The sequence below is a fragment of the Triticum urartu genome, chromosome 3, assembly GCF_003073215.2.
Source record: "Triticum urartu cultivar G1812 chromosome 3, Tu2.1, whole genome shotgun sequence".
In the NCBI taxonomy this organism is placed as follows: domain Eukaryota; kingdom Viridiplantae; phylum Streptophyta; class Magnoliopsida; order Poales; family Poaceae; genus Triticum; species Triticum urartu.
In genome coordinates this window covers 669584211-669603119 of record NC_053024.1, presented here as the reverse complement: position 1 = coordinate 669603119, position 18909 = coordinate 669584211, and the positions used below count along the sequence as shown (strand labels likewise).

Below are 18909 nucleotides of genomic sequence, written 5' to 3'. Positions count from 1 at the left end.
ACCAAATCAAAGCACACTGATATCACGCTGTACATTAATAAGAAGTCAAATGTGTCCACAAACCTCACATTCTTAATCTTTATACAAGTTCTTTTTCTGAATGAATTGCGGTAGATGGATTTTCGGATAGACGACTACAATAGATAATACTGTACGTCACAGCCTAACGGATCACTTCTCACCGTGTAGTTCCACCGTCAGGTTCTGATCCAAGGGATGAAGTTGGTTGACGAGCTGCCCTGTCTGACTGAGTTTATATGCCTAATATCTTTGCTTCTGTCTCTGCAGGTCTTATGCTTCGATTTGGTTTCTTACATGAGCAACTGAAGAGCCGTGATTGCTGTATGTGTCTGCACAGTTCAAGTGGATTGGTAAATTTTGGAACTGTATTGGCTTCTCCACCAGCAAACAATTTCGATTCTTCCTGGGGCGCTAGTGCTTGCCTGACAATCAGAAGATGCAGAGTTGCAGACAGTTTGTGTCACACATTCTTAATCTAAATAAAGTTCTGCTTCAAGTAATAGTCAGGTACTAGTGCAAGAGCTACTCAGCTGGTTTGAAGCAACGGATGCCTACATTACAGGTAACCATATCATGGCACACACCAGTTCATCTTGGAGTTGCGGGACCCAATCAAAGCATACTGATATCACACTGTACATTAATAAGAAGTCAAATGTGTCCACAATCATCACACTTTATTACATGATACTGTACACAAATGCATACAATGTTTGATACAGAGGAAAGCCACACAAATTCAAATCCAAGCATAGATACAACCGTTTATGCTCAATCGGAGCCACTAGGCACTCATGTAGAGCAATTAAACGGACATACTTAAGTTGTAATGCACGCAGAACATAAACACGCAGCAGAAAAAAAATCAACAGACAAGAAGAACAGATTGCAATCCACACTAGGACACGCAAACCACACCATGCGATCAATGGGAGGCCCTTCCAGTGTCAAACCTGTTTCTTCCAGCAGAAAGAGAATGTTGCAGCATTGTCGTCATCCTCTTCTTCATCTTCTTTTTGCTTTCCGAAAAAGGCTTTCGCCCTGCTTTATAAATAAAGAATCTCCTTTTTGCTTAGTCTTGACTTTCTGGTCCATTGAGTTTAAGACTAGGTTTGTTTTTATGGTTTTCAATGGCCTCTCTCACCTCAGGAGGGACTTGGTCACCCTTGAACTCGAGCTCCTTCAATTTGGGAAGTTTGTCGATGCCGGAGAGAGATGTGGAAGATGACCAGACAATCTTCTCGAGCCTAGAAGCAGACCCGCTGTTGAAGACAATCTTGGCGATGGCGGAGCAGTCAACAACAAGGAGGTTGAGCCATAAGAACTCATCTTTTTCTAATGTAATCTCATTCTCTGTTCCACTAAAAGAGTTCTCCAAGAGCATCAGACAGCGTATATTTGGTTTCTTGGTGAGCAGTTGTAGAGCAGCTTGCTCTAGCAATGTACCACGCAGAGTCAGCTTTGCTATATGTTTGGCTTTGTCAAATGATGACAGCAAACTGCTGCAGAAGCTGCTGTTCAACTCGAGCTCTTTCAATTTAGCAAGATACTCAACTCCAGAAATAGAACATATGCTGGTGATAGACAAAACCATCTTCTCTAGCTCACTGGCTGCACCATCCTCAAAAATGATATTAGTCAAGTCTGAGCCCTCAACAACAAGGTACTTGAGGCATCTGAATTCACCGTCCTTGAAGTTCAGCATGTGCTCGGTGCATGCAATGTGTTGGAGCCTGACACACCGTAACTTGGGCAGCTTGGCAAGGACTTTCAGATCATCTTGGCTCAGCAGAGTGTGACCTAGAGTTATCTTGGCAAGTTTGTTGTTGTCACTTTTTATGAACAATGGAAGAAGACGCCCATTCTGTGTGGTTCCCTTGATAGTTAGAGACTCTAGAATCTTGGGATGGTTCTTGACAACTGGTAACTCTGCCTCGCATGGTGTGGCGACGGGAATAGTAGTGATTGACAGAGAACGGAGGCACTCATGTAGGTCACTGATCGTCTGAAGCAAATTCTTGAGGTGCTTATCCTTATCATCGATAACCACACCTAGCTTCCTCAGCTGCCATAGCTTTCCAATATCTTTTAAATCATGACTGTGCTGGGCCTTGACATTGGATAGTACCTCCATGTTTACCATTTTCTCGATCCTATGAGGAATCCGGCCACTATAGCCAAAATTGCTTGGATCAATGTGACCAGCAAGCAGACGCTTCAGCTTCAAGAGCAGGATATTTGCTGTTGCATGTTGAGGTATCTCAGTTTGTCGGATATCCAATACCTCTAGCTCACGGAGGTTGTTGATTTCATTGGGTAGCTGGGTAATATCTGTTCTCCTCAGGCTCAGATACTTGAGCAGTAACATCTTGCTGCAGATATCCTTGAGGTACCTCTGGTTCTTCCCAGCAAAGCACTGACACCCTTCTAGATCTAGCACCTTGAGCAGGGACACTTGAGATGATTTATAGAGCCCCTGGAAGAATTTATCAATTCTATCAGAGCTCCGGAGTTGGAGATCGTTGAAAATGGAGAAGTGGCGAGCCAAGTGATGTGACAGTCGTGTCTCCACAATGTGTTGTTTTCTGGCGATTGCAGTAATGAATCCATGAACCGGATCACCAACGATGCAGCTCTTTACATTTCCTGTGGTACCAATATCAGCAGGATAAACAAGGCACCGGCCAATGAGTGTGTCAAAACATCGGTTGGCCTGACGCATAGAACTAGGCCAGTCTTCCTTGGATGTCAGCCCTTCCGCCACCCACCGTGCAATCAAGGTTGACCGACTGATCTTTTGTCCGGGAGAGAAGATAGCTAGGTACAGCAAGCATGACTTGTATTCTTTAGGCAGGTCATTGTAAGAGAACTTGACCATCACCTTAGCGATGCTGTTGAATGATGCTGTTGGCAAAGCCTGCAAGGTGCTGTGCAGCTTGTGTAACTCCTCACCACTCCTCTTGGGGTTAGCATACAAAGCATGAGTGAAGACCTTCATGCAGAATTCATGTGGCTCACACTCGTACAAGATATCATGAAAAATTTGGGGGTTGTAGCTGTCTTCATTCTTCTGCTGACTAGTAAGCTCGAGCACTGTATCATGGTAGAGGCCAGCAAGAGAATAGTCTATAGGTTCAGCCTGTGGATAGCAATATTCTTTAGCTTGCTGGATGTCCTTTGCAGCGGTTACGATCATTAAATCGGCACTGCAGTTTAACAGGCTCAAAGAATTTCTGATATCCTCACATGTGGAAATATCCATCAGCTCATCAACTTCGAGCATAAACAGGGGGCATTCATAATTATTCCGGAACGGATGATAATCCAAGTTATGTTTAATCTCTTCCACGAGCCCCTTGATCTTGAGCTGCTCTTTGAACTCATGCTTCATTTTATCCATCATCTGATCCACAAAAGAGGCAAATATATTTTCAGAAACAATTTCTGGGTTTTGATCCGGAGCACCAGGATCACCTGCTCCTTCACTTTTGTCATATTTGCCTTGCTGCAGCTCCCGCAGGATGTCTTCCTTTGCGTCATGGATGAGTTTTTTGACTTGATCCTCACCTAGTGTAGCCGTTGTGGTCTTTGCAGCTTGCTTGTCCAAGGATCTGTCTTGAGCCTGCAGGGACCTGTTGTTGCTGCTGCTGCTGCTCTTGGGGAACAGCTTCCGCAGGATGTGTGCATATTGTGCCTCATCGAGCTGAATCCATGCCGTCTGCTGACTTTTGATTTCTCCTTCTTCTCCGCTTCCTTCTTCCTCCTCACTATGTACAGTCACTTCTCCTCCTTCCTCCATATGCTTGCCTGTTTCTCCTCCTTCTTCTTCCTCCTCATTATGTATTGTTATTTCTCCTCCCCCCTCCTCCATATGCTTGGCCGCGGATTCTTCTCCTTCTTCCAGCCCCATATGCTTGGCAGCTTCTTCCTCTTCCTCTTCAATCTTCTTGTCATTTTCCTCTGCTTCCATATGCTCCTTAAGCTTCTTCACGATGATGTTGTTGCTTTCCCATGCTGGTAATCTATGCATGTCTTTGCTCTTCCCTTTTTGATCTTGTTGTGGAGATGCTGTCTGGAGCAGCAACTGAAGTAGTACGTCCAAGTCCAACTGGTCAAAATCACCCTGCAGCTTGTCACCCTTAGGTAGTCCATCGCCCTTTGCTAGTCGACCTTGAGTATCACTTTTGATTTTGTCAAGCTTTTCATAAATCTTCATCTTGCCAATATTCTCCTCGATGTCAAGAAGAGCAATAGCTCTCTTCTTTTCATGGTAAATTTGCCATCTTCTTAGGTAAACATCCCAAGGGTCAAGATCCACCTGGCCTTCTGTGCCTTGCTCCTGGGGGTTGGATTTGGCACGCTTGAGCTCGCGCAGAACCTCCTTGGCTCGTAGCGGCGCAAACTCATGGTGCACAGCCGGGATGTCAACCACGACAATGCGATGGTAGCCGCCATTTGGGTTTTGACTGAAAAGCCACATTTTTTCTACAAGAGCGAGGAGGTCCTGATATGTGTAGGGTGCCACAACGACCATGGACAAAGTTTCGCCAGCGTCTCCTGGAATTCCATTGAACCACTCCCATAGCTTTGCCCTGACGTAGTCGTCCAGAGTGCGAGGCTCGGTGAAGGCTCGTGGACCAGAATGGCTGCTGGTCGCCATTGCCCCCATGAGTTGACCGTCACCGTCTTCTTCTTCGTCATCCCCGGCCGCATAGCCACCTGCTGCAGCAGCCCACGATGACGAGGATGCCGTCAGAGCCAATTGCCCCTTCTCGGACTTGTCCGGGACCTCCACGCCGTACCTCAATCGCCGCTCGCCTACGTCACGCGCCCGCTCTTTCAGCAGGCGCAGCTGCTCGGCGGCGCGGTGCTGCGCAGCCAGCTTGTGCAAGAACCAGGTCGCCCACCAGAGGTAGCCTCGGAGCCCACCTCTGGCACGGTGGATGTCGGGGTTCCCCCTGTAGAGGTAGAGATCGATGCAGTTGTTGCAGTCCTGGGCGAGCAGCCACACCTGGTTCATCCAGGTGCGCACCTGCTCGTCGTGCTCGCCACCGGGCGGTGCCCACCTGGCCAGGTGCGCCAGAAAGCTCTTCATGCTCTCCATCTCCTCCTTGATGAATTGCACGTCATCCCGGACGCCGCGCAGCAGCAGCGCCTCGCTGCGGATGACGACCAGCAGCGAGCTCACGGCGCCTGCCGCAAGCTCTGCCATGGCTCCCTCTCGTTGCGCCGGCCGGCTGGTGGTTTCTAGTCGAACTGGTGGAGGCTAGCTAACTGGTCTCCCTCGTCGGGGGAGAGCGAGGCAAGCTGAGCTGGGTGATGACGACGACAGCGCATGAGATATGATGTTCTCGCGCGCCACACACAAATTTAAATTATCGGTATCGTCACAGACGCTTGTGCACCTTCTCTCACGCAACGCACCGATTTAACCATCTCGACTTGACTTGACGAAGGGTACCGTCAAGGGCGTTCACACGCTGTGCAGTCATTGACATTGGCTAGTTGCGTTTCCCACGGGCGGGAACTGGTGGCATCCATATCCACTACTGATGGTGACACTAGTTTAGACTCTTAAGCAGCCGGGGTCTATGTCAGCTAAGTGGCCTAAAATTATTTACTCATCTCTGCATACATCATTTTATGCATATCAATAAGTAAAATGAGCAGAACTTGAGCCATCAAAAGAAAAGAAAAAACACAAAACTTTAACCACTGAAAGAAGCAAGCTCATGTTTCTTATTGGTGCATACGGCTATGATATGTGAACCATTTGGACTATGTGTAATAAGATGATCATTGAGCAATTCTTGCGTCGTGCTTCTGACTTTGTGTTCAATTTTTTAGCATTTTTACTGCAGTGACATCCGTTATGTAGGTGGCGGGACAGAGACCGGCTAGGCCTGTGTTTTGAATTTCGGCCGAAAAAAAGGGATTTCGGCCGAATTTCGGCCATCTCGGCCTAGGGCGAAATCTATCTTCCGCTGAAATTGTTCAAATTTGAGAAATTTTGGTCAAATTTTAATCAAATTTCAGTCAAAATTGGTCAAATTTCGGCTGAAATTTTTTAAAACGACCGAAATTCGGCCATCTCGGCTTAGGGCGAGAAAAATCACAAACCGAAAATCAAAACGATGGGCTAGGCGGCATGCTGGATGGTCTAGAGGAGGGCCTGTTTGGTTCGCTTCCTCAAAAAGCTCCCCAACTCGGTCAGCCATCTCAGACGTTGGATTTCTCAAGCCTAAAATTGAAATTGCTCCCTTTCTAAGTAGCTGCTTGTGTAGCCTCCAACCAAACACTCCCGTAACGCACCCCTAGCAGTTGACTCATCAGAGAGGCATGTTGTACATTTCTTTTTCATTTTTGGGCATGTGGTAAATTACAATTACACATGCTTCGCTATGATGAGGCGGTAATTAACACATACTCGTTCTGGTTCTTTTTAGTCTGCATATAAGTTTTGTCTGAAGTTAAAGTATTTCTAATTTGACCAAACTTATAAAAAAATGTATCAACATTCATAAAACCAAATCAATATCATTAGATTCATTATGGAATGTAGTTTCATATTTATATATTTGATATTGTAAATGTTGATATTTTCTAATATAAATTTGGTCAAACTTCGCAAAGTTTGACTTGACACAAATCTTATACGCGAAGTAAAAATGACCGGAGGGAGTACATGCTGGCACTTGTGAACAGATGAGAGAAATTTGCTGCAACCATTTTAAAATAATTAAAGTTCTAGGATTTTTTTTCAAGACAAGCTTCATTAAGTTGGATCAAGTCTATATAAAAATGTGTCAACATCTACAAAACCAAAATTATTTCATTAGATTCATTATGAAATATATTTGCACATTATATATATTTGATATCATAGATCTTTGAGGATTTTTTCTATAGACTTGATCGAACTTTAGAAAGTTTGACTTATGTAAATCCTAGAACTTTAATTATTTTGGGACAGAGGGAGTAATAAACAAAAAACACATGTAACATGGCAAATTTTAGACTGAGGCAACACAACGTCATGCATGCGACGCAACATGTTCAGCAAGTGGGCACCACTGCCTGGCGGCGACGGCGACCATGTGCTGGTGCACGCCACGGGTGGCTACCGCCGTTTTTAGTTGATGGAGAGATGTGGGAATGTGATGTAAGCTAAATATAAACTATAACAATTGGTTGACACACAACAATCATATTACTGGGAGGCAGTTTGTTGAACATGTCTCGTGCACATGACAGAGTGGAAACCTAGAGAAGGAGAAACAATGATACGTGAAGGTTATTGGTGCAGCCCAGATGGGGAGGGGGAGAGCTCGACCAGCCTTCAGCTCTTAGAGCTCGCAGGGAAAAAAGTTACTGTGTTCCAGCTAGCGGTGGATGGAATGAATCTTAATTCTCATCTCCAGATCATGCACGAAAAGCAATGGCCTAAATGATCATGGATGGACGGTATTAATCTTTTTCTTTGAACAAGCTAAAGGCGCCAAGGGCGACATGTATTCATACCACTCACAGTTTACATCATGGAGGTCTAGATCTGTAACACAATGTTTTAGGGGACAATCTCTGCCAAAATGATCAGGATTGTGACAACTAAAAGGCATTAGAAACTGCCGGATTCTGCTGAATTGCTTTTTGGGCCTGTTCGTTGCAAGTTCTTGAAGTATGGAACACCTTAACCTGCATCTCTCTAGTTGCTAAACAGAAGTCAGCAACCATAGAATCTGCCAATGTCCTGGTTCATCTGTTGGTGCTCGAGCAGCTAGAGCCTTTGCCAGGGTAAGGCTGTCAGTAAGAAAAACTACACCCTTGAGCTGTAGATGTTGAACTAAAATTGCAGCCAGCTTCGTTGCTTGGGCTTCGGCTTGTAGAGGAGTTGTTGCTCTGTCTGACGATGCTGAAATTTTGGCTTCCATTCTATTGTGTTCTTGTTGTACCTGTATCTGAATCCCTAGGCCTGCTCATGAATCTTGCCTATTTTCTTGAGGGTTCTTCCAAGCTGCATCTGTAAAGATTTTGATTGTTGCTTCTAGCTTGGTGGCTTGGTGTAAAAATACTAAAAATATGTCTGAAATAAGCTTGAACTTCCATTGTACTCATAAAAAGAATTCCACATAAGAAAAACACCCCTTTGACTTCAGGGCAAATTTTTTTTGGTCAAAATAGTGCGAGGAGTGACTTGTATATAGCAATATTGTTTGTTTTTTCCCTGAAGTCAATGCTAGGTTTTTATTTATGAAAATTTATATACTAGTGCAAAAGAAAGTTAAGTTTATTAAAAAAAACTTTTGAACTTTTTTGACTTTTTTTGTAATTATTGAACTTTTTTTCCAATATAGGATGTATATACAGCCAGTAACCAGGGGCATTTACCACGACACTATAGACTATGGTCTGCTCCAGAGATTTCATGTGATCAACTGAAATAAGTTTAGTGCTTTAGTCTTTTGAGCCCATCCTCAACTTTCATCCTGGATTCACCGCTATATTCCATTATTGTAATGGTCGTAGTAAACAACATCTGTATATTTTTATCTTTTTGTACCGAAAAAATATACTAAAATGTTGAGATCTTTGTGTAATTCTGTAACAGACAGACTACAGTAAGGCAAATTTGGTCATCTGCCGGTGGTGGCCCAAGACACATCATCACTGCAGACATTGACCGACGACGACGCGTTGTAGGCATGTGATCCAGGAGAAATGTCGGACGGCCCCGGCCTTGACAGGGTCGGTAGCGTGACGTCCTCAGATTGCAAGACGTTCATGAGCTGCACAACGGACGGCCGCACGCCCGGGCGCGGGTGCGTGCACCAGAGCCCGACAACCAGCGCCCGGTGTAGCTGCCACTTGCAATCGTCGAGCTGCTTGTCTCCCTTTAGCCTCTCATCCACCGCTTCAACAATGGCGCCCTTCTCGTACAGGTTCCAGATCCACTTGAGCAGCGGCAGCGCCATGTATACTTTGTCAGCTGCTGTTGGTTGCTCCATCTCCATCTCCGTGTCCGGCCGGCGGCCGGACACTACCTCCAACACGACGATGCCAAAGCTGTAGACGTCGGATTCGGTGATCGGCCTGCGTGTGCGGACGAACTCCGGGTCTATGTACCCTGCGGTGCCCATGACAACATGCGTTGTCCGCGGTCCGGCTCCATGCTCCACGAGCCTCGCCAGGCCAAAATCCGCCAACTTGGTGCTGCGTGATGAGTCAAGAAGTATGTTGCTTGGTTTGATGTCACCATGCAGCACACACTGATCCCACTCCGTGTGGAGATAGCGTACTGCAGATCCCAAGCCAAGGATAATTCTGTATCTGAATGCGTGATGTGTTAGGTTAACTAGTAATGGGAATGATGGGAAAAAAGAGATATTCTATGTCATGATGGTTTTATTGCGTACATTACCTCTCTGACCAAGTGAGTAGACGATCAGTGTTGTATATGTGTCGATCAAGGCTGCCTTCCGGCACAAGCTCGTAGACGAGCAGGAGTCCTTTGCGGCTATCGGACCAGCCTAACAAGTGCACAAGATTCCGGTGCCTCAGCCGGCTTATGATCTTCACCTCGGATTCAAACTCTTTCCTCCCCTGCGCAGACGATTCCGCGGAGAGCATCTTGATGGCCACTGGGCGGTCTTGGTCGCTCAGGCTGCCCCGATCCACGTTGCCGAAGCCACCTCGCCCGAGCTTTCCCTCCTCCGCGAAGTCCTTGGTGGCCACCACGAGCTCACGGTAGCGGTACCTTCTAGGGCCTACCCCTCTCTCGAATTCAGCCTGCTCGCGTTTTTCGTCGTTGGAATCGTCTAACCTCTCCCATATGCGTCGCCGACGGACTAGGATGACAGCGATGACGCAGAGCAACACAAGAAAAGCTACTACTGCGGAAGGCACTTAGCACACGCACTAGTCGCCGCCGAGGACTGGTGCTGCTAGTAGCCACCGTGGCATCATCTAGAGTGGAGCTAAATAACCAAGACATCACCTGATGTAGCTCGCTGCAGATGCCAGTTGATGCGGCGAAGCCGATTGCAACTTCATGAGGCAAATTCGCCTTCATGTCCACTGACGCGTTCACCATGTACGGCTTGTCGCCGTCGATGCGAAGACGGGCGATAAGGACACCCGTGCGGTTGTCGTAGCTGATCTCGGCAGTCATGACCGCGTCGTCAGAGACCAAGCGCTTCGTTACGTTTGTGTAGGCCCTGGAGTCGATGCTGTTCACGTCTATGCCGACGTGGTTGTCGCTGTGGTCCCAGGAGTTGGGGTAGGCGTCGAACTCCACCGCGACGGTGCGGTCATCGCCGGCGGCGTTGAAGCGGTTGCTATCGTTGAAGAGAGCGAGGTTCTCCCCGACGCTGTTGGGAGGGAGCCTTGACGGGAAGTGCGCCAGGAAGAAAGCCATGCCGTCACCAGCACCATCACGAGTGACGTGGCTCAAGCTGCATAGACGAAGATTTTCGTCCGTCTCGTTCTTGGGCCTGATCCGGAACGTGAAGTTGGAGGAAAAGCTGGCCACCTCACCGGTGGCGTTGTTCCAGAGCGGCACCCGCCGAGCATATGATGCTCGGCCGACGCTGAAGAAGTTGGCTTTGAGCTCGTTCTTTGTTAGCTCGATAGCGCCGGAGACCATGCGCGCGTCATGTTCGCATCTGAGCTCCGTGTCACAGAGATCGTCGGAGCTGGAGAAGTTGAAGCTGAAGGAGAGCGCGGTAGCAATTAGCAAGGACGATGAGTAGCTCAGACAAGTGTACACGGAGACGAGTAGGAGGCGATGAGGCCTCATTATGGTTGATGTTTGGCTCGCGATCGAGAGACGAGGTGTGACAGCTATAACTAGCTTCCTTGGGTTCTAGTGGCACCTCCGCCCGGCCAGCTTCAGGATCAGGTGGCGCCACGCAGGCTCGATGTGACATGTATCCCAGCTTTGAATTTTTCTTTCGCTTCTACACTAGGGCCGGCATTCCGTCGGTTTCCACATGTGCTAGTCTACTGGCCTACTACAAGGACTCAGACAACTAGCACACGGCGAACACACCCATCAGAATCTAAGCCACTCGTCGTTAGTTTTGGGATCGGTGCAACATTTTCTTGAATTAGCAAAAGGTCCATACTCATTTATTAGACTAGCCACAATGGAGAGTAAAATACACTAGTAACATACACATATTTCTAGACTATATTACTACCTTCATAGTGGGTAGTAACATAAATGTAGTGTCATGCAAAGGTTCATTTATTAGGTTATAGACTCATATTGCATTGGGACATGTGATGTTATAGTAACCAGCTAAGTTACTGTAACTACCTCTTTCCTCATTAACTCATTGCCACATAAGCAAATTTGCTGAGTTGGACTCGATGTTACTGCTCAAGTTACTCCCACTGTGGCTAGTCTTAGTAAACTGGACGCAGCGCATTTAACTCACACATTGACTGACAAATTGGTGCAAACTTTCAATGGAGAACTGATTGAAATAAATGAATGTAAACTTGCCAGGCAACTTACAGTGGAAAGGTACCCCTAAAAAAGCTTATAGTGAAAAGATAAAACGGTAAAAGGTAAAATAAAATATGCCGCTACAAAGACTTAGACTAGTTTTTTTTTTAAGTATTTGAAGAATATTATGATTTTCTCATAAACCACAATTTTCAAAACTTTGAGGTGTTTGGATTCAACAAATACCAGTTTTATAAACATATTATCTCTAATACCATTTTTTTCTTAGTATTCAAGAAAAAATGTCTTGACCACTTTTTTCTAATCTGAAGAAGAAAAAACTATGGGTTTTTGAAACTGAAGTATTCATTACTTACGCAATTGAATACAGAGGTTTTAGATTACTACGGTTTTGAGAAAACTATGTACTTTAGTACAAAAAAGGTCTCAGTAAGCATACGTATAATAATTTGTTTATATGATTAGGGTCGGATGGTTGATAATACAAATTATCATATCTCCATCATTAAGCACTACTTCTTTCATCGTACTAAATTATGCGACAGAAACACAACCTTGAGGGAGCAGTTAATCACATAATCAATCTTCCCAACCTCAAATTTTGTTCAACTAAAACATTAGATGGCCAGTATACTAGCAAGATTTGATCAAGGCCACAGTAATAGCGGGTTGCATTTAATATTTGATGGGTGGTTCGGAGGTGACCATTGGATACAATGGAGTCTTTTCCTCTGCCATTGGTCAGGTCAGCACGATTGTTGATATTCATATGGGAGGGATAGCATTTAATATTTGATGGGTGGTTCGGAGGTGACCATTGGATACAATGGAGTCTTCTCCTCTGCCACTGGTCAGGTCAGCACGATTGTTGATATTCATATGGGAGGGATATACACAACTGTTGAATCATGGAATACATCCTGACTAATATAGTGGTTGGGATCCCGATGCAAATGAGTAGAGGAGATTTCGGTGGGGAGCGTCGCCGAGTGCTCCTATACAATTTCGAGGAAGTCCTACATACTACTCCGGTACAAGATGTTGCGGGTAGTCGATAGAGCCTTAACACAAAAAATAAATATTGAAAATTTGAAATGGACTGGAGCTTCAATATATAATCCACTAGCATGGCCAACCTTGATATTTTTTCGTGGCAACATCCTTGTCATAAAAAATTGATCTTCTTGAGAGAAATTTCAAAGCCCTGTTATTGTATTGATTCAATATTCATCCAGGAACCACCGAGCCCTCTGTTTTTAATTAGCATCCCTATCGCCGGATCAAAAATACCCAAGGCGATTTTTTAGCGCTGGGGCCTGAAAATCGGCCCAATCGCGCCCCTAGGATCTCGTTTAGCGTTGGTTTGGGCCGAAATAACAGCCGGTGACCCCGAGCCAAACCCAAGCCCCCGGGGGTCGCCTGGGGGCGCCGGCCGAAGAGAAAAGGGGCGTGGGTCCGCTCTGTCGACGAGAGAAGGCCCATTTCCCCCCGCTTTCCCCCCTCCGTTTCCCTCCATTCCCCCTTCCTCCCGCCATTCTCCTCCCCCTCCCCTCCATCCAGCCGCCATGCCGCCGAAGAAGTACATGGCCCCCAGCCCAGCACCGCTACCGATGCCAACGCCACCGCCACCACCCTGCTGAAGCAGAGGAAGTAGAGGGCGCCGCCGTCCAAGCCACTGGGCATGTCTAACACCGACTGGAAGGCGGAAGTTCAGCGCCCGGAGGCTGTCACCACCGACCAGCAGAATAGGGCCAACGCCAAGAAGGCCCGGGACAGGGCGGCGCTGGCGGCGGCAGTGGCTGCGACCGTGGCGGAGCAGGCAGATCGCGCGGCCGAACAAGCCGAGGCGTCTCGCGCGGGGATGATGAATCCACCCGACAAGTTCGAGCGATGATGCATCCACGACGCCTAGCACAAAAGTCGCGTCAACGCCGACCAGCCCGCGAACGCCGACTCCCGCCAGTCCGACGCCGGAGGCCGATGCCGCAGTTTGATGCATTGCCTACGCGTCCTTTCTTTTGCACACCGAACTTGTTATTGATCGCCGAACTGTGGCGAAGTGATCGCCGATCTTCGCCTGGACTTTGTGGTGCTGATCGCCGAACTTGTGGCATTTTTTGGGTAGCAAGAATGGACAAGTTTGAATTTACGAGGCCTTGGAGGCGACACCTAAGGGCATGGCTGGGACATAGATCGTCTCAAGGCCTAAAAATCGCCGGGCGAGCGTCCGAAATAACGCCGGCCTATGCGCTGGGGGGCCGAAGGAGTGGAGTTGCTCTGACCCAACTGTCACTTAGTTAGGATGTCTAGTTATCCTGTGATAATTGCTAACACTAACAAAGTTGGAAAGCTCGGTTTTTTTAAGAACTGGAAAGCTGTTTTTTCTTCTTCAAGGATACGTCGAAGATTGATGTATCGTGAGCATATATAAGCAACGCCAAGATGGCACATACTACATCGTTTTACATTACAACCACAGCTACGAGGTCCCAAGTCATCACATGTTGGTGTGGCGAGCTTTGACGGAGGCCCATCGGTCCCGCCATGATGATGAGCCTACAAGCTGGGGTGGGTTGAGCAGGCCGGAGGCCGCGGCTGCTAAAAGCATCTCCAGCCGTTCGGCCCGGGCGCTAAAAAAAAGCGGTCTGAGGGCAAACCGGCGCTAGTTCGGCCTCTAAGGCGACCTAACTCCCAGTCACGCCCTCAGGCGTCGTCCCAGGACGCAGAAAATTCGAACTTGGTCATTCTCGCTCACAAAAGACGTTACACAAGTCTGGCGATCGCAACTCACAGTTCGGCGATCGGACAGCCGTACAAAAAATAGAACGACAGAAGTTCGCGTTCGCATCACTCGGCGGGCTCTGCCCCAGGCGTCGGCGGAGTTGGTGTGCGCGGGCTTGGCCGTGTCGGAGCTGCTTCTGCGTTGGGCGGTGTCGGCGCGGCATCGGTGCTGCTGGGTGTCGTGGAGGCGTCATCACGCGGGCTTGGCGGCGTCGACAGCGGTATCGAGGGAAGCTGGTTTAGGATGAGGCGGCGCTCCGCCAAGTACCACGCCTTGACCACCTCGTCGGTGCTCTGGAGCATGTCCGCCCTGCCCAGCAGGAAAGCCAGGTCGGTGTTTCTCTTCTTCGCGGTGACGTTGGTCCGGAGCAGGTCGAGCTTGACGGCGCTGCTCGACATCAACGCCGACCACCGCGCGTCGGTCTTCTCTTCACGAAGGACGGCCCGGGCCTGCACGTCGGCGAGGCAGTGCTCGATGGACTCGCGCACTCGAGCGGTAGCCGCCTCGGCGTGTTTCCCCTTCTTGGCACATTTGTTGCCGTTCGGCCGCCCTTCCGATGCGCCAGGAGTCGGCGCGTCCGGCTTGTAGGTCTCCTTGGCCTTGTCGAGGGTGCGCCGGACTTCCGCTCACTTCTCACACTTGTCAATGCGCTTGTAAACGTGGAAGTACTTGAATTCAGCGTCACTGTTGCTCTGCCGGTACAGGGCGAACATGCGCAGCAACTGCACGGAGGAACAAACAGTTGGCAGGCGTACACGGCGAAGAGAGGCGGGAGACCGGCGTGGCATACCTGATCCTCAACGCCGGCGCCGCTCTCCGGGCGAGCCAGGACCTCCTCGACGACCCCATGCCATTTGTTGCACGCCCCCTGGATACGCCCCCAATGGTTCGCCATCGCCTTCGAGCCGCGCTGCATGTAGACGCCTTTGAAATAGGGGTCGACGAGATTGCGCTCGTCGAACTCGGCCTTGATGCGATCCCAGTACGTCTCGATGCACTGGTTCGTGCCGGTGGTCGGGTCGAGGCAAACGACTTTCCATGCTTCGGCGAGGCATTCCTCCTCCTTGGACGCCCACTTGATGTGCGGCTCGCCTGACCTGGCCGCCCGCTTCTTCTTCTTGCGCCCTTCACCGGAACAGGCGCCGGCTCCTCCTCCTCCTCCTCCTCCTCCTCCTCCTCCTCGTCCTCCTCCTCCTACTCCTGCTCCTCCTGCTCGTCCTCGCCGTAGACGTAGACGAGCTCGCCGTCCATGCCGCCGCTGAGATCCACGGACTCGTCCTGGGTGACAAACCCGGGAGACGCGGCGGCCGCGGCCGAACCTACCGCAATGATGTCGTCCATGTCGCCCTCGGTCTCGTCGGTGTCGTCGAGGTGCGAGAAGGGCAGCGCGCAACGGCGTAGATGGGGCGTCGGGGAGGAAGCGTAGGCGGGCGGCGAGTAGTTGTATGGAGGGTACTGCACGCTGGCGAAGGCGTGCGCTGGGCCGGGTGTCCATGGGGAAAGATGATGTTTGGGTTGAACCCACTGTGCGCGTCCCCGTCGGCGTAGCTCGGCGAGGGCGATCCCCATGGCTGCAGCGACGGAGAGCCGACGCTTTGCTGGCCCCAGGGAGCGTACTGGGCGTGGCTGCCGGGTGGATTCATCATCCCCGCGCGAGTCGCCTCGGCCTCGGCTTGGTCCGCCGAAGCGGCAGCCGCAGCCGCGCGCACCGCGTTGTCGCGGGCCTTCTTGGCGATGGCCCTGTTGCGCCGGTCGGTGGTGACAGCCTCCCATCGCTGAACTTCCGCCCTCCACTCGGCGTTTGTCATGCCCGGTGGCTTGGACCGCGGCGCCCTTGGCTTCCTCTGCTTTGGCTGGGCGACGGAGGCGGTCGCGGTTGCCGCCGCGCAGGGGGCGACGTACTTCTTCGATGGCATGGCGGCCGGCTGGGAGGCGAGCGGAAGGGAGATGGCGGGAGGAAGGAAGAAAATGGGAGGGGAGTGGGGGGAAAGCGGGGAGAAACGGCGGGAATAGGCGCTGGACTCGCCGACAGGGCGGACCCACACACCCTTTTCGCTTGTGCCGACGCCCTAGGCGCGGGCGCCGGGTTCTGCGTGGGTCCGCCGGCACCAGTTTCGGCCCGAGCCGGCGAAAAACAGGCTTCTGGGGGGCGACTGGGCCGTTGCCGGCACGGTGAAAACACCTGAAGAGGGCATGTTGGGGACGGGGCTGGAGATGCTCTAATGCTGCAACGCATCATGACCCGACACGGCCGGGCCGGCATAGACAGTCTAAAGGAGATATGAAGCCTTGACCTCCCTATCTGGCACGCCAGATGGACAGGTGATCGTCGATACCGAAGATTGAAGAAATCCCCTTTTAGAGATTCGGTCAGAGGTCAAACACTTCAGATACCAAGGCTTGGTTTATCCAGGTTCAGATCATGGAGAAGGTGTAACACCCTACCAGTGGCGAACCCAGGATTTGAGGTTACCCAGGGCTAACTTTTAAAGAAAAAAAAATTAAACCCGCAGTGCAATCAAGTAAGACAATCAACAGAAAATATTGGTCAAATAGTATGCATTTAAGGAAGAAATTAACAAAATTAATGGTTCAAAATAGTTTCATTCTCAAGAACTAGGTGAAAATATATAATGCAACAGAAAATTCATATAGATTCTACTACTCCGTCCTGCAATGTAAGACGTTTTTGCAAGTTGTTTTAACTTGCAAAAACGTCTTATATTGTGGACTTCTGCTTGTTGAATCCTTCATTCTTCACTCCAAATAAATGTCTAATCTTCAAGTCAATTAGGTACCTCAACATGTAAAAAAGCATACAACAATATAAAACTTAGCACAATACGACATTGGTTCAAACAAAAACTACGACAAGTATTTACCGCCAATTTGTAGTTATACGTGGAGGATTTGGTAAATGCCCTATACGATTCCTTAGGCGATGGAAATGTTCTATGATCTCTTAGGCGATGGAAATGTTCTATGATCTTCTAGTCTACAATCCCAGCAAATACATCTCCCTGGAACAGCAGGAGCGGGTCGACTCCCTTCTCCTTCTCCATCCAGCACCATCAATTGGAGATGGACCTGGGCAACGCAGGGGGAAGGCGGCAGGGGAAGGCACCGCACCAAGGCGGGAAGCCGGCAGTGGAGGGCGGCGGCGTGCGCGCAGACGCGTTGTGGCTGCACGTTTGAATCGATAGGGATTATAGGAATTGGGAACGTCAAGCTGCAGAAAATAATAGGCCCGCGTGATAGATTGTTCAATTGGGCCTTACTTACTAGCCCATGTGCCAAGTTAGAGCGAATCATTATTTTCTATTCTCTTCTTCCTTCCTGCTCGACGACTGGAACTACAGGAGAGCTTGCCTCCCATAGTGTCCACTACCCATGCTGGCGCCGCCCCGGGTAGTTCTGCGTCTGCGTGCGTGCTCTTGCTGAGATATGTGTGTGTGTTCTACAAGATTTCTCCCTCATTCTTGGGCTCCGGTTCCCCATTTATATGCTACCAAGGGAGACCACACGAGCCGTTACACCCAATCCAACCCTACCTACCTGAGTGTCGATGGCAAAACCCTGTAGTGATGTGTTGGCCCTGTTTGGATCCATAGGTTAGAGTTAGTTTGGGTTAGATTGGACTCAACTAACCCGAAAATATCCAAACAGGAGGGTTGGTTTGGGTTAGATGCATCTAACTCATTCAAAAAATCTAACCCACCCAAGAGGTGCTTATTTGAGTTAGTTCTTCTCGGGACCACTAAAAAAACACTTTTTTCTCTAGCTCTCGCCGCAGCAGATCTCTCCCCACTTCCTCGAAGCTTCTCATCCTCTCCCTCCCTCTCTCTCGCACCGTCCGTGATGGTGCCTCGCCGTATCCGCGCTCCATCTAACTCTGCCATCCAAACACCTCTTAGGCTGGAGTTAGTTCAGGGTTAGAATCTAACTCTAACCTCTAACTGAGTTAGAGTATCCAAACAGGGCCGTTGTTGTATGTCCACCTGCCCTTGTTGACAGGAGAGGGGTGCCACACGGGAGCACGGCCGAAGTCAAAGAGGGCGTCGTCCCGTCGCGTCTTTACAAATGGCAACCCTCAAAGTTCAGGAGACATGCGCCCACGCGTGCCTCTTCGTCATTGCCACGAATGTAGGCTACCGAAGAGACGTCAGGCCTCCCCTTTGTCTACCATGGTCCACGAGGCCCCAAGGACATCCCTGCCAACCCGGAAAACTGGCCAGAAGGCGCGCAAGCCTGTGGGCGTGCCTGGGGTGGAGTCCCCGGGGGTTTGTCGTGCCCATGTTGCGCTTGTGCATAGGCCCCAAGCACCTAACTCGAGGGCCACCCTGGGACCGAGTTCAGCCCGCGCCATGGATCCCTGACACCACTGATGTCTATTTCAATGTTTTATGAGCCAAGACCCGGATCAATGAGGCTCTTGTTTCAGATGGCCAGGCTATTCAAACGAGTGACCTTGTTCCGACCAAACTTGGCGCCAGGAAGCAATGCATTTGTTGTGTAGTCAAAGCTCTGCCACAACAATATGTCAGATGACGATCTCCCTGTGAGGCCAAGGTATCCACTGTTCAAGAGAACAACACTAGTCCTATGTATGTTGGTTTGTGTCCTATTGACAATGTGG

At 49.4% G+C, this 18909-nt stretch overlaps 1 protein-coding gene and 1 pseudogene across 1 annotated transcript; both read right to left on the bottom strand.

Annotated features, from left to right (window-relative positions):
- Positions 1-632: 632 nt before the first annotated feature.
- LOC125545802 lies at positions 633-5749 on the bottom strand. Its single transcript, XM_048709840.1, has one exon. The coding sequence runs from the start codon at positions 5231-5233 to the stop codon at positions 1094-1096; it is 4140 nt and encodes a 1379-aa protein (XP_048565797.1). The 5' UTR covers positions 5234-5749; the 3' UTR covers positions 633-1093.
- A 2798-nt stretch (positions 5750-8547) lies between these two features.
- On the bottom strand, positions 8548-11123 carry LOC125545801 (annotated as a pseudogene).
- Positions 11124-18909: the final 7786 nt, after the last annotated feature.